We start from the raw sequence: 16437 nt of genomic DNA on the forward strand, positions 1-16437 counted from the left end.
GATAGAGAATGAAATATAATGGGCAAGGGGTGGAAAAAAGAGTGAGAGAAAGATCTTGTCCACTTTGAATGTGACATTGTCAAAACAAAAAGTGCAAATCGAATAAAACAACAGCTTACAGGCGCTCTATAAGCGAGTGCAGTTTAGGAAAGGAGGGGGAAGAGGATGACTGATGGTTGAATGGAAGCTGAACTATTGAGACACCAAGAGTTGGATTACCGCCATACAGGATTCTTTCTTCATCCCCTTCTCGATCACTTTGAAATAGAGGAATGCTCAAAAGAGGAGTGACAGAAACTGTCAGCATTAATAGGCAGTGAAGCTGTCTCCCCGTCTTTGTGTCTTTTAATATCCTCTCATCTATCCCATCTGCCTTCATGAAATCCAATTTGCCTTGACATTGCTGAATGAATGGTGAGAAAATGTCAAAACCAGATGAACAATAAATATTTGAAAAGCTGAATCAAGAGCGGGAATTAAAATAGAGCAAAGTGGGGGGTTTTCACCATCGCCAGCTGGTTCTATTCTATTATTTTCTATTATATTCTGTAGGGTTCAAAATAGCATATTGATCACCCCATCATTTGCGGCCTTACTTATTAAATTGTCTTTTAGATCATTGGTATTCATTGTGTTTACTTTATTGCCAGCATAATATTTCACTTCCTTCATGCTTCATTTGCTGCATTTTCATTTGCCAAAACCCTACTCCAACCGTATATTTCCATTCCCATTGTGCAGCTAAAAAAACCCCATCCCACTCTTTTCTGTCTGCACTCAGTCCTGCCGTTCTTTAGCTAATGAACAGTAGAGCCCCTGCACCATAATAATTAAACTGCATGTAATTTGTAGTAATTGAATGTGGGTGTGAAAATGAGGAGAGGAGATGTACTGGAGATTGGAGTGGTAGCGGGGCATTAAGCACCTGTCTGTCTGTCTGTGCGTCAGCCCACTGAGGGATGAGAGAGGGGTCTTAATGGTGATTGTGTTGTTCCCTTTACTGCAGAGCAGAGGGAGGGTGAAGAATTAGTTGAAGGAGGAAGAATAGGAGCGGAGCAGGACGACAAGAGAAAAGCACAAGGTTGAGAGAGAGGAAGGAAGAGGGTTTAGGGAAACGTGAGGGGTGAAAATGAAGCTGGGGAGAAGTGAGGAGGATGAGGGTGGGGAGATATGGCGTATGCACAGGTTAACATGCATCTTGTGTGAATTAATTTGTACGCGTGTGTGTGTGTGTGTGTGTGTGTGTGTGTGTGTGTGTGTGTGTGTGTGTGTGTATCAGCTGTAGATTAGGATTGTACAGCCTCTAAGTCTCTCTTTAACCTGAGGAGCCAAGACAGACTGCGATGATGTGATGATGATCTAATCTCGGGACGAATCCCAGAGCTGACGTTGGGTAATGGGAAACAACAGCCAGGACACCAAGACAGCACCCGCTGTGATTTTACTGGGATGCCACTGTATTTTCTGAGTCACAGCTGGAAGCCCTGCATTCAAATTATATTCAGTGGGATGGAATATCTCAAACAAAACATTTATGAGCCCACAGAGTTAGTAACCACTGATAAAACATCTCCGTAATGTATCATGTGACATCATCAATTCAAGTCTTGCTTCCCCTATTTCCAAAGAAATTTTTATACATTGACTTTAGAGTGTGAAATAAATAACAGTTCTTGTTTTGGGGTGTTTATTCCTCTTTAAATAACTTTCAATCCGCTCTGTCAATCTGTGTGTGTGTTGTGTGTGTGTGCGCGCGCTCCTGTGAAAACGTGACATGGGTTTCAGGTTAATTTAGCTGTGGCAACTCCTATCCAGCAGGCCCTTCTGACGGCATTCATCAAACCACAAATGGTTTTTCTTCTCATGAATATGCAAACACCCCCACAGCCAATCAAAATACCATCCTGCTCTGGCACACATAATACCCCATGCACACAGATGTGTATGTTGTGTGTTGTGTGCAGCTGCAGCCTTGCTTAAAGAGACATATAGACACACTTGCATGGTGTTGCACCTACCTGCCACACAAACACACACAAATGATAGGTGGTCTCACCGTAGGAAGGATTATAGTTCAGAGCTGTCTCACAAACCCACAACATATAAAATGGTAGAGAGTTTGCTTCAAGACAGTTTCATTTTCAAAGACGGAGCTCAATCGCGCTTGATATGTGGAGACAGTGAAACGTTTTCAAAGTGCCATAACTCCGCTGCAGGTGAATACTTATTCCTCACTTCCTTCAGCTGTGTTTTTCCCAATCGGATTTCATCATTTTCAAAATGCTATTTTTATGGCATCATGTCGTGTTTGATTTGTAGTTCTAGACTGTCAGTATTAGTTGTTCAATACACTCGGGCTTTGCTAATACAAATCTAAACACCTCTGTCATACACTGAATTAGAACACACACATGTAACAGCGTGGTGGGGTTTTTTTGCCATAATTTGTTCAGTGTAATTCAGTTAAATTCAATTAGCAGTGGGAAAAAAAAAACTTTCACCCTGCTATAGAGTGCCCTCTCTATGACCTCTGTCCTTTTTACAAAGATAAACAAACACACTTTTTCACACAGGCTGCCAAATCTCCTCAGGGCACAATCACACAGCTTTAATGTGAGGAACCCCACTGCTTTAAAATCTCTCTTTTTTTTTATCAGCATTCAACTGTAATAGAGGAATCCCTTATGTATTCTAACCTGTACACGATGTATGCCTTAGTCATAGAGATATAAACACACCCTGCCGGTGCTGCACCCTACTGTGCTGGGATATGAAAAGTCAATTTTTATAGTGCAACTGACACAGACAAATGCTGTTCCCAGCCCGGGTGAAATATTTTTGAAGTGACATAAAAGGATTTGATGGAGGGAAGTCATAGCTTTTTTGTATTGTGTGACCCTTTCTGTCATTTCCATTACCATAAAGTCAAGCAGACGGATACGCTGTGGCTATTTCATAGACTCATTTTATAAGCACGTACACACAGACACATAGAGTGACTTATTATATTAGTTTTAGTATTCTCTATGGATTCTTAGTGAAGCTGCATTTGGCTGGCGATTTCATTTCACTAATGTTTATTGTTCCCACTGTCAAGATTCTGCTGCTCAGATGCTGAAATTGGATGAGGGAAAACGGCCAACATTCTGTGTAGGCTACAGTACATGCACACACATATACACACACACATACAGTACACATACACGAAAAGTCTCCCTCTCAGTTTTCAGTAGTCTGTTTAGAGACGCTAACAAGGATTCTGTTCACGCTTCATGCGTTTCAGTCCTCAGGAGAAATATAATGTGCCGTGACACTAAATATTCAGTCCAATATGGTGGCCAAAGCAGGATACTGTGTGTGTGTGTGTGTGTGTGTGTGTGTGTGTGTTGATTTATTCCACCCCTTGCCAGTCGGGGGAAGCCAAACATGGCATGAAATAATATGCCAGCAGTGTGGCTCTGTTAGCTCACTGCTTTCACTCTCATTGAATCTTAAGGCTGCATTTATCTTACACAAACACAAACAGGTAGTTTACTGAGTAAAGCAGCTCTGCGCTAGATCCATGACTGAAGGCCCAAAAACAACTTTTGTTTGATCTCTTGAGATAAGTTATTCCTTCATGCATAGTAAATAACTTGCAGCGCAAGTCTAATTAAAGTAAATATTTGGTAAATATTAAAGTTTATTATTTGGTGCCAGTTTGGAAGTCTGCACTTTTCTATTTTTTAATTTCCATGTTATAATTTTCTTGGGATCAAAGGTGGCATTTCAGCATAATTGGAACTCCAGGGCAGTGACACATCAATCAACTTTACCCAAATAAACGCATGCATTGATCAAGATGAGCAAGTTCAACACAAAGCCCTTATTAACACAAAACTGGTACACAATGCATTATAATTGGCACAACTCACAAACACGGCTGACTACAGCACTAGTACAGTCTGTGTCATGATGCCTTTGGCTAGATTGTTTCTTCAGATGTACTAAATTTGGTATTTTATTCCTTGAGGCCACCATCACTATTATAAGCTCATTGAACTCTTGACCTTAAATTTGCTTTCAGCAGGCACCGTAGTGTGTTTTAGTAAAAGTGAAACATACCTTGCAAAATGCCTTTTTAGCATAATAATAATAATACACACACACATACAGACAACTAAAAAACTTTAATTTTGTGTACATTACAAAAATAAATTCTTGTACATTAGAAGGTATAGCAGCAAGTATCACAACTTGACCAAAACACCTTCAAATAAAATAAAATCAGTAAAATGATGACATATGATCAGTATTACTGAAAAGTACACTATACACATCCCATCATCAATGCTACCCATGGGGGTCTCTCATGCGGTTCGGACACTGGGCACAGCTCAGATGACCTCACAGCAAGCCATCCCACTCCTGACACCATATGCGGCCAAAGGCGAGAGCGGTCACCCTACCCATATTCAAACACAGGTCTACAGGGTACCAAACATGCAACTTTGAAAGCAAAGGCAAAGAGCCAGGCTCGTTGGTATGGCAGTCCAAGCGCTTATTCAACTGTAGTGAAGGAAGCATACAGTACAAATGGTGGATCCAAACTGATACTGAAAAATGTCACAATCCTTATCCTTGGAGTGGAGGGTCGGTTATCTTTGAGTAGGACTCGTTGCATTTTCTGCAACTGCAGACACTATGGGATTTGGAAACTGGTTTATCACACAGCATCTGTGGAAGGGAAAAGGAAATATTTTGTCTATATCAAAGCAATATTACCTCTAATGAACTAACAACCATTGTCTGATTTTTTTAGGTTCAGGTGAAATGGTTTTCCATAAGTGAGTGGTGGAAAAGAGTTAATGCTCAGTTCTTCCATTACAACAGGATCAAAAACATTACATAAACACTACTGTACATTCAGCCGAGGAGCTGTATATGATGAAATGTTATTAACAAATAACACAAACATTCAGACCTGCTTAACAACTGTGCTGTCTACATGTCATTTTACATTACACAGCAGGCAATTTGTAAAGTACAAAAGTAGCCAATTACTTAATATAACAATATTTTGAATATACTTATTTTTTCACAAGAATATTTGTTTCTTTAGTGTGACCCTGTTGACATGTAGTGAGAGCAAAAACAGTGATCGTGTGCAGGAGCCAGACATACCTATGAGCACATTGAGCTTGTCAGGGTCCGGCTGGTCCTTTGAGGTTTTTGTGGCCTCTAAGCAATCTGAGTGAGGCAACGATACCAGGATGCTCTAAAAGAAAAGAAATGCAGTTGCAAATGACATATAATAAATATTCAGTTAGGCCAGTACTTCCACCTAGTTTAGTTCTTCATTTGCTTATCATTATAAACACTGTAACTCTATTATTATTCTTTATTTAATTTTCTTGAGCTAAGGCAGGAAATTCCAACTCTAGGTTTAGCATTAAGTTGGTTAAAGTTGGCAAAGGGTAGGTTCAAAAGTTGAATACAGGATCTATGACCATACAAAACATCACATGCTATTAGATCATGTGGTCAGGCATTGCAGTACACAAAAACATTATTTCAAGCAACAATTCTCACATACCTGTGTCACTGTAATGATTACCCCCTCCATGGTTGCAGAGAAGAGAAATCTCTAAAAAGAAAAACAGTGTGCCTTTAAAAGATATCCACTTTTAAATAGTCTAATGCAGATGCTTAGCTGATGATTCATAGTAGCTTCAGCTAAACTTTAGAATGAATTTATACAAAAATGACAACTGTGGTGATGTCTTTACAGACTATATGGGCAGGAATAATCATTACAGTGACCAAGAACTTACTGTAAACATGTACATGTGAGTATTAAGGTAGACTATACAAATGTGAACCTATTCTTTAGCACACAGACAGCAACATATTAGTAGCATTTATTACTCTAATAGAGACCTCACTGGTCATTTTATCAGTGCAAAAGCAGAATTGAGGGCTCATACACACGCATGCACAGGCCTACCTTTTTAAAATCTCATGCATCAAATTCCAGCAACAGTGTTACGGAGACTGTATATTACTGAAATTTTAGTAACATTAAAAACTGCCTTACAGCAAAAAGCGTAACGATTATGAAGCTATTAAAATGCTAACTAACGTTAGCTAATAAATATATAAATCCACGTGCTAGAATAATGCACACCAGCGCTATCCACCAAGGAAAATATTTTCAAACCCAGAGTGAGCTCAACTTTAGTTAACTTACACAGTTGTGTTATCTTGCTAACAATAATAACAATAAACTGAGGATTTTTCCGGCAGTATCTGCGTCTGTCCTCTCCTGCTTGTACTTGCCAGGCACACCTCTTTAGCTCTTTTCACATTTAACTTCTGCAGGGAGCTGACCGGATATTCTTCTCTTCTGTGTTCTTTTCTTATTATGTCTGTGGTGTCCACCTTCACCAAGTCCGAGTCAAAACAAAGGAAACCTGAGAAACAAAATGATTTCTGGCCAAAAATAGCTTCCCTCTCAACCACAGTAAACACGTTAACTTCCGTGAAGCAGACTTTCATGCTGTGTGATTGGGTCATCAATTTGAAAACCTTGATTCTGATTGGTCAAATTGAAAACACTGCGCTAGTGGTCTGGGTGCGAGGGCACACTTCGCCCCTGTGTACACATGTGTGTTTACAAATGATGTGATTTAAAGTATGCTTATTACTATATGTTGTTGTTCTTTGTTTGTTAAGTTAACAACATGTGCTGCTTCCTTCTTGGCCAGGTTACCCTATGAAAGAGGTCTCTGATCTCAACTAGCTATTTACCTGATTTGAAAAAAATAAAAGAAAGAAAAGAAATTATAAAAATATAAGAAATAATATGCTTTTGAAAAATATATTTTAATGTTAAAAAATATGTTTTAAAAATCATACTTCTAGAAATCAGGCTGAAACATGTGGCAATTACATAAATAATTACAATATTTTGCAGTAGCCTACACAATGAAGCATATTTGGCATAAATATATTTTTAACCCACTAGAAGTGTAATTGTTTAACAATGTACTTTCACAAAATACACCTAAATAGTATTTACTAAGAGTTAAATAAATATATTAATAATTAGACTAAAATGTTGTGAAAAATATGCTTTTATTTAAGCATATTTATGTTTGATTAAGTATATATTTATTACCAATTTATTCAAAGTATACTTTGGAGAAGTATGTTAAAGCTCAGGAGACTATATCTTTAATATAGTAAGCATGTTAGCAGTATGTACTATAAGCATACTATGTGAATTTCTTGTACATTTTCAGTGCCTTTAAGAGCACTTCTTTTTGATCTGGGTTGTCTTGTTCTTTGTTCATCTTCCTCTTGTTGCTTCTTTTCTTTCACATTTTGATTTCTGCTATCAGTGTTTTCCAGGCGCTATTTAGTCTCTAATGCCAGTGTCACACACAGTTTCCTGTTTTTGACTCCACTGTCCTTTGAATGAGTCAAACCATCTCCATCTCTGCAGTAACGTTGCTGCTGATTATCTTCTTTCCACTTCTGTCCATTACATACAGTATATGTGATCACAGTGTTCTTCACTCACAAATACATTACACCAGTGAGATCTGGACGAGGTTTCGTCAGATGAAAGCAGGTAAGGGCAGTCATTTTCTGTGGTATAATGGTATAATTTAAGCAAGTGATCGGAATATTGTCATTTCTCCTTTTTAAATTGGTAGTTGGTCACCACTGGTCAAACACATTAAAAAGATTTTCAGTGTGTCTTTCATCAAGGTGCACAATGAAATCGCATCAAGGATCAGCTTTTAAAGACAGACCTCATTTGTTACAGCTGGCAATTTGCCATCCACGGGTGGGCAGCATCTGTGACTAAATTTTGACACACAGATTCGTGAAGAAAAAGACACACAGAGAGCAATTAGCCCCCTGACTTAATATGACATTTGACACATTAAACCACAGGAACATATGAAAGCTCTATTAACTTGCTGAATCTCGTAAACCTTTAGACTTTTTTTGAATCATTCCCATTTGCTCCCTTCGCAGCACTGCTGAACTTCACAGCTGTTTGAGGCTGTTATCTGTATTGTAATATACTTTGGTGTTTTTTTTAAATTAATTTTACATATCTCCATATAGTTGATTAACAGCCAACAACAAAGGGAATCACCCATATTAAACCATAATTCAAAGTACCAAATTTAGGATGAACTTAGCAGGCTGAATCAGCTCAAAAAGTGTGTGTAGGTTGGTCTGCAAGCTTTTTAAGCTTGTTATATGTGGGCGAAACACTGAACATTAGATATGCCTGTATTTTCCTTCAGTTTGCTTGACTCTTAATATAGATGCTATCCATTATCAGCCAATCACAAAGATGTCACCAGAGCGACCCACCGGCACACTCTGTCATAGTGATCCATCAAAGGCAAAGGACATGACACTGTCAGTCTGAGACGAATACTTCTGTCGCCGAGGAGATAAGTCACTGAACTTAGGATTCCTTCAGCTGTTGGTAGAGATCGAGGCAGACAATGACCTTGCACCAGAGCTGTTAGGCACTGCAGCCCATTGGCTGTAATTGCCTGTCAAGCAGCAGACATGGGGTTTGATAGAGTGGTTGGACAGAGTAATCCAGGTGTTTGCAGTGTCAATATGGGCCCTGCCAAGGCCTGTGATAGGAGGCCAGAAGAATACACTGTGACGTGTGTCCCTCTTGTCCCAATTTGAATCTTATTAGGCTGTTTAGTGCATTATGTGTCAGCATTTCCCACATATAGATATATTAACAGCTGCCCAGGTATATTTGGCGACCAATTTTAGCATGGTGCAGAGAAACAAAGAGAGAGTTGTTATCTATTGTGTTACACAGACAAGCGACAGTGAACAGTGAACACAACAGTGCAGATGTCATTCAGTAACACATTGGTTGCGATCGTTTCGATAGGCTACATCATTAATAAGCTTCCTTCAAATGCAGCACAGCTGGTGCTGTGAAAACAGAATTGCAGGTTCTGTATAGGCTGACCCCGAATAGTCAAAGAGTCGATGCTTCGATGGCGGAGCCTGATTCGACTCTCAATCTCACAGTTGAAGCTTCGCAGCGAAACAAGGATCAAGCCATTTTGGCGATATGGAACATTTACATAGAACCACCAGTTTTCTCCCAGTAAGTTAATATACAGCTTATTACGATATACAATTCAACATATAATGATGTAAATAAACATACAAACAATAAACAAAGAATAAAACTTTCAAAAAATGTTTTCGAAGTGCGTGAATAACCCTAACCCTGGGTTGTCAGTGCGCATGTATAAGCGTAGCGTGTATGCAGTGGCAGTGGAGGAACACTGGTGTTGTGTGGTGTTGTCCGAACCTCGCGGGACATGCGGATAATTTATCACCGTACCACACAAAAAATATTTTATCGTTTTTAAATAGCCGGCTACTTGAAATAGACCCACGAGGAACCGCGACGTGCATGCCGTTGTCGGCAGAAGTAATGCACGTAAAACTCTGCATAAGACCGGTGAATGACAGGCGAATGACAGGCGAGAGAGAGAGAGAGCGCCTCAGTTTAGCTGGAAATTTACAGTGTAAATTGAATAGAGACTGCAGCTCTGCAGCTTTTCAAGATTAACGCGGAGCTACCATGTAATACAAAAAGAATGACCAACGGTTGGTGGGCTGTTTTTTTTCTATTAGCGCAATGCATGATGGAATGTAGGGCTTGTTTAGTGACCATCGGTTGTACACTACTTTTCAAAATGCATTCTGGGATACTTTGACTGGACGTGGTATAACAATTCTCACTATACATTCAGACAGCACTACAAAATGGCGAGCTCATTATATAGTCCACTATATAATGAATAGTGGGTGATTTCGGACACATCCAAGAGGCGGGGCAAGCTGGTAAGAGACCAGAGTTCTAGGTGTGTGTATATGGAATAGAGAAGTGAAGAGAAAGGGAGCAGATTCAAATAGTGGTTAGACACTAAAATGAGGTGGAGAATCAGGTAGAATTGAAATGGTGAAATACTAGAAATTGAAAAATACCCCATGGCTGCGGTTGCTGACACAGTTACACTGTCATTCTGTGGGAAACACTGTGTGTGGTCACTAGTGTTGTAGTACTTGAGACCGGTCTTGGTCTTGAGACCGGTCTTAAGACCATATATTGATGATCTTGGTCTTGTCTTGGACTCGACGACATTTGTGCTCTGTCTGGTCTCGGATTCGGACATTGAGGACTCTGGATTTTATTTCAAGACAATAACTTTGAGAATATCAATAAACTGCTTTTGCATTGTCTGATTTATTTGTTAACATCCTAACTTTGATTGGATGTAAAATGTATTGCTTCAAATGCAACCAATAGCCCTAATTAAAAATGTGTTGTTCCCGTTAACGACTGTCACTCCTCCCCGCGATGGTAAGCGTGGAAAAGGAGCGTTGAATAAAGATGCTTACGTTGATTTCGCCTCTTAGTGTTTGTATGGGGGTATTTTAATGGGAATCTGGATCTTTCAGATCAATTTGAGAAGTATCTATGATCACGTTTCACATTTTACTGTGTGTCATGTAATGTGGGGTACCTGTGTTGGTCTCGACTTGGTCTCAGCCCCTAAAAGTCTTGGGCTTGTCTCGGTCTCGATAAACCCTGGTCTTGGTCTTGACTTGGTCTCATTTTGGGCGGTCTTGACTACAACACTAGTGGTCACTAAAGATGGCATCACTTTGAGGTTGACAGATTCCGTCAGGCTCTTTTTACTTTGTGTTATAATGTGTGACTTGCACCTGACGTTAAAATGCATCTGCAGTGTACACATTAGAGATTATATTGAGAGATCAGATTTCCATTACCAAAAGCTAGATCCTTCCTTTGTCTCTTGATTTGCTGTCTTTAAAAATTTTAGGTTTTAGTATGAACACTTTATTTACCTTATTCGCCTTATTTTCTAACCATTGGTCTTAATTATTTATCTGATAATGCAGGACGTGCGTAGTTTCCAGGTGTTAAAGCCACTGAAAACTTGTTGTCAAATCTTACTTATTTTTCTCAATAAGATTAAATATTCATGATTAAGGAAGCAAGCTTAAGTTTGGACGAAAAAACATCCTACGGTTTTATTTATTAAGAGTTCAACCCTCAAAAACTCACGCTGATCTGCTTCATCAGGGCTGTGTGGGTGTGATTTGATCATCTTTGATTGGCAGTGGCCTGGCAACATAAGCAAGCAACCCCACAGCTATCATTAGATTCTGTTTCAAATGCTGCAGCGGCAAAAAAAAAAGCACAGCCGGAGATCTCTAATGTGAAATAACCAGAACTATTCTAATTTTGGAAGAGAAGAGAAGAGATAGTGTGTTCATGTAGGACCCCATCACTAAGCGTGAGAGCTGAGAATTAATTAAATGAAAATATGTTTTTAGGGCCTTTAAGGGTGTAGATAAAGTTAGTGATGTAACAGTCGAGCATGTTATCATTGATGTTTTCCTTCCTCCCCATATCCAACAGAAAGCAGCCATTACCATTATACAGGGCACAGTGTATTGTAGCAATATGAATAATAATGCTGAAGTAATGATTTTATATACAGTATTAAGGTCTGTCACTCTGGTGCTTGAAATACCAAGCACATCTCACTATACTGCTTTGTGTCTTTATACAGATGTGCTGAAAGTGGGGAATAAAGGATAAACTGCACACTTCTCTTGAAAAGGAGTGTTGCTCAAAGGAAGCTTTGACTACTGGAGCCACACTTTCCTGTTGTCATTCTCATTTGCAGTTGTTATATCATAAGATTCTTCTGTCACTTTTTTCTAGCACTTAAAAATAATGTATTAGACGTATATAGGAAAGATTAGTTCTGAAAAGACTTTAAATGAGAAAACTTTCCATCTGCGTCTCCACCTCTCAGTCACCTTCCTCGTTCTGGGCCATTATGACTGGATTCAATCTGACCCCGGTAGTGTCTGTGTAATTATCCTAATGAGGTCTTGTACACCTTTTATCCAGTCAGAGTATATTCTACCTCTCTCCCTCACTGTCTCTGGAGCTGCATCTGTGTGTGCATGCTGATGTGTTAAGACTCACTTTTCAACTCTGATAACCAATGATGTATTCATCGCTCCACACACACACTGACTATGCACTCTCTGCTAGCCCTCTCTGCTATGCTAGGTGAAAGAAATAAATTGGCCATCACACAGACAGTGCAAGGAAGAGGCAAGGGGAAGAGAGCTGTGGCGTAATTAGTTCCTGGCTTTTCATAACTCATGGTCTTGGTGAAAGTCTCATTCTCATATCAAAGGGTATCAAAGGATATAAAAGTAAGCCCATATTCAGACATCAGACTCCAGAGTGTCTGGCCTTAACAAAAGCCAGTTTATGACAAGAGATCAGAATACAGCACTGGGTGTTCTGTGCACTGCTGGTTGGCAGAGGAAATGAGAGATCAAGCTGCAGATATACAGGTTAAAGACTGAGATAATCAAACTGTTGGTTTTAGACTTCAAGATGAGACATAACATGTGAAGAAGAGCAGCTCTCATGAGGTTAAAGTGGTATTATGGTAGAGGTGGTCTTTCTCTTGAGGAAAATAGTTTTTCTTTTAAAATCAGGGACTATCTTTGTATGTCAGCATACTGGATGTTAAATGTAGAAATGCAGAAAATGACATCTGACAGCCTTACGTCAACTCAAAGCAAATATGGGGATTAAATGTAAAAGACTGAAAACATTGTTAATAACAAACCCAATACTCTGAAGTCCATCTGAGATTGAATTGCAGTTTGAATTGTTTTCTCTGCTATAGCAAATATCTGCTCTGTAAATCACTTGTACTGTACTGTCTCCTTTGAGAAAAAAAATTAGAAGCCAAAGGGGAGAAATTAGTATTTTTTGGTTTCAGAATGGTGCCCCCTAGTTTTAGGCAAATTATTGCTCCAGTATCTGTCTATGTGGATGGAGACCTTATTGCAATAAAGCCCATTAAATCTTGCATAAAGCAGCAACGTCAGCGTAGTATAAGCAGACAGTCCCACTGAGTCAGACAGCAGCCCGCTGCACAACACAAAAGCCGAATTAGCTTTCCTGCTTAAGTGTACTTGTAACTTACAAACATGACAACATGTTTTGTCCTGCTCCGTAGCCTTTTGAACAAGTGACCAGACAAACATTCAACAGGGAAAAGTGCGCTGCTAACATCAGTTTGCAGGCTAGGTAGCTAATTAGCTTCTCAGCTGCAGCACGTTAAACAACATTTAAACGGACCTGCAAATGTCACTTGGGTTTTTAGATACTGGTGTGCTCCTTACTCTTCAGTAACACTAACAACACACTGTCTGCCCGTGACATATAGCTACAGTTAGTCTACTTTATCTCTGGTTCACTATGGTCAATCAAACACAGCCAGCTGAGATGAAAAGGAGCATTTTTGATATTTTGCCAAATAGCTTTTTTAATTCCTTTTAATAATAAAAATATATATTTTTAAAAATGTTGACATTATTTTTGACTGCAAAAAGGATGATGAAATGTGATTTCAGTTGGACACACATTTCACAAAAAACACATTTTTAGTACATATTCAGTGTGTGAAACAGACAAGTTGACTTCTAATTAAAAACACATCTTCGGCAATAATTGTTTTTTAATTACATGAATATGGGAACATTGTGTGTTGGTACCCAAAATATGAATTTGGTCCAAATGAAAAGATTGTCTGGACTTCCTGCCTGTCTGCCTACCTAGCACATCTAGCAGTGTTGCCTACCCTAGCTTTAATTAATGGTGACAGGTGGAAACTGATGTAATCAGTGAGGTGGCATCAGCAAACTGCACCACAGAGGCAAACTTTTTGAAGTACTGGCCATGATAAGTTGAGTGGGTAAATTGGATGAATCTACAGGTGATACTGCACCACTTTTTCATTTAGGGTTTTAAGCTAAAAGTATTATTACATAACCATAGTGCACAATAATCCCGGTTAAGAGAAGTTGCATCTTTTTAAATACATATTTTACATATTTTTCTTCTTACAACTTCTTGAGCTAGCCGAACTCTGATAGACAATACAGAAGAAGCTAGATGTGTTTTCCCACACATCCAAATGAGGACTTTGGCATTGTTTGGCACATAGCAGAAGGGAATTTGCTTTTGAGCTGCATCGCATTGGAGTGTATAGAGACAGTTGTCCAAAACAATAACACAGCCAAATCAACTACAGTATGGTGAGCCAGAAGAGCTGCAGGCTTTGTGATTAATGTGCATTCTGTTCTACAAGTTTGTTTTGTGCCTCACTGTCCAGCTTTTCATTCATCTCCTGTCTCTCCACTCAGTGCTGGGAGGCGTGGAGTCACGTGGTGTGCTGAGGAAGATAAGTGACATGCTGGAGGTTATTCTGAAGAGGATGGACAGTCTGTCCAAACTTGACAACACCTCCACCACCGACGCACGGCGCCTGGATGAGCTCAGCTCTGCTATCAACAAGTAAGCTGGTTATTTTCTTCATTTTATAGTTTTATTCTGCGTCACTGCTAACTGGTTTTGTGAAATACAAAAATTCTCATTACATTATTCAGCACTCACTAGATGAAGTGGTTATAGTGAGACTGACAGCAGAATTAGATGAGGAAATCGTTTTTAGTAAGAGTCATGCAATTACTCATGCGATTTAAAATTTTGAAAAAAATCTTAAATTATTCAGAAACTGTGAATAGACATGACAGTAGGTTGCCCTTCGTTTGTTTAAGGGAAGATTTGGCACCTTTTATGTTGATGTCCAATCAGTGTCGAAAGTTGGGCGGGCTGGGCGTCAGAAGCTTGCGCGCAATGCACCCTGGTACTCATAGACACTACCTGCATGGCTCCACGTGCAGGATAACTCAGCTTTTTATGTCAATATAGCACGTGCTGGGGAATTTATTGCTTCAGTTGACTACGTTAATATAAACACTGACTGGACATCCACATAAAACATGCTGACATCTTTTTAACACCACATGTTATGTTACACCAAATATTTTGCCATACTAAATGTGTGGTGTTCCAACCAGCTCGTTAAGGTAGGGCAGTAACAAGTTATTTGGGATTGAAATGAAGGTGGTAAAGGACAACTGAATTTAGGTTAAAGTCAAATTTTTAATTAAATGATTTGTCTCAAGAAAACACAACAAAAGGAGGCTATATAGGTACTGACAAAAAAAGGAAACAAAAGGAGGTATTGTCCAAAGACAGCTCTCTACTCAAAGAAAACACTGAAGAACAAAAGGAGGTCAGCACCTATATGCTCTACAAGAATGTAAAGTAACCAAACAGACAATGCTCAAACCAAAAGAGTGCCACTCACACTATGTGATTTACAAGGGTTCAAACTGACGGAAGCCGCTTAGGCAGGCAACCGACAGAAACAGGTAAATGCCAACACTCAAGAAATTCACTGTTAACAGGGGTACGCAACCAACAACGAGGCAAACTGATCACTGGCTCACAGTCGCCTCGAATTGCAGAGACACAAACTATTTGTAGTCACCAATCACAGACGCCAGCAAACAGCAACCAGGAAGTGGGCGGTCCCAGGTCCAGAGGAACCAATCCTAAACAGGGACTCACAGCTTGGATTTGCATACCATTCAGAGAACTCCAGAACACAACTATTACTCTAAGGCAGCCAGCTAAGGCAGCCAGCGGCGGCTGTAACAGTGGTAAATGTGCACAACTCAACAGATCTAACAATTCAGGATCAATCTTTGTTCTGCTTGCAATGATAACAGGAAAAGTGTATAAAAACACATACTGCTGTAATAGTTTAAGCATTGTTCTTTCCCCTTATGTATGGAAAGAATAACATACATAATGCACGGTAATCAGCTCTTTTATGATACAGTATCGGGAGTGCTTTTGTCAACTCAGGTGTGTATCAACGAAAGCAGCTGGTAGAGCTTTGTAGGATTACTGATCCTTTATAGCAGTTAGACTGAAACACTATAACGGCGCCATCGTATTTAAGATGTATTCCTCATTGTCATTTATACTGTACATCACCTCGCTATCTCCACTATAATTATGACTTCTATCTTCTCTCCTTTTTACTCCTCGCCTTATTGTATTTCGCTCTCATCTTTGCTCTCAGTTTTTCCCCCCTGTTATACGGTCGCATGTAGAAATTGCTGCCTATTACCTCAAATTTGCTGGTGCAAACAGACAAGTCTTGTATGACCTTGCTGGTACTGCTTTCATCAAACCGCTCCTCTATTTGCCTCGTTAGTACCAAAACATCCAATTTGTCTTATATATCTAACGTTCTCTTCATTCTAACTCCTCTCATTTAGAAACAGCCGGACTAAACTCAGTGCAGCAGGAGTGATATGATATACACTGACAGAAATCCCCTCACTTCCTCGAACCTTGTTAAATGATCCCGGATAAGTGCTTGGGTTCAGATCTGC

At 39.5% G+C, this 16437-nt stretch overlaps 1 protein-coding gene and 1 long non-coding RNA gene across 5 annotated transcripts in view; one reads left to right on the forward strand and one right to left on the reverse strand.

Moving 5' to 3' along the window:
• Positions 1-16437, forward strand: part of LOC119899255 (alpha-1,6-mannosylglycoprotein 6-beta-N-acetylglucosaminyltransferase B-like) — a 162974-nt gene that overhangs the window by 46862 nt on the left and 99675 nt on the right. For 3 of the 4 annotated variants that reach the window (XM_038713775.1, XM_038713777.1, XM_038713776.1), the window contains exon 3: positions 14329-14479. In XM_038713775.1, the coding sequence (XP_038569703.1) occupies positions 14329-14479 (151 nt within the window). Of the gene's footprint in view, positions 1-13936; positions 14221-14328; positions 14480-16437 lie in introns of those variants that run through there. The other variant, XM_038713778.1, reaches the window with a different exon arrangement.
• Positions 4155-6268, reverse strand: LOC119899276. Its single transcript, XR_005443777.1, has 4 exons — positions 6230-6268; positions 5576-5626; positions 5164-5257; positions 4155-4716 (listed from the first exon to the last, which is right to left on the reverse strand). It is a non-coding gene; the product is annotated as an uncharacterized LOC119899276 (long non-coding RNA).

This window comes from Micropterus salmoides, unplaced genomic scaffold (genome assembly GCF_014851395.1).
Source record: "Micropterus salmoides isolate LMB-PRFRI ecotype aquatic unplaced genomic scaffold, ASM1485139v1 Ms_hic_scaffold_12, whole genome shotgun sequence".
Classification (NCBI taxonomy): domain Eukaryota; kingdom Metazoa; phylum Chordata; class Actinopteri; order Centrarchiformes; family Centrarchidae; genus Micropterus; species Micropterus salmoides.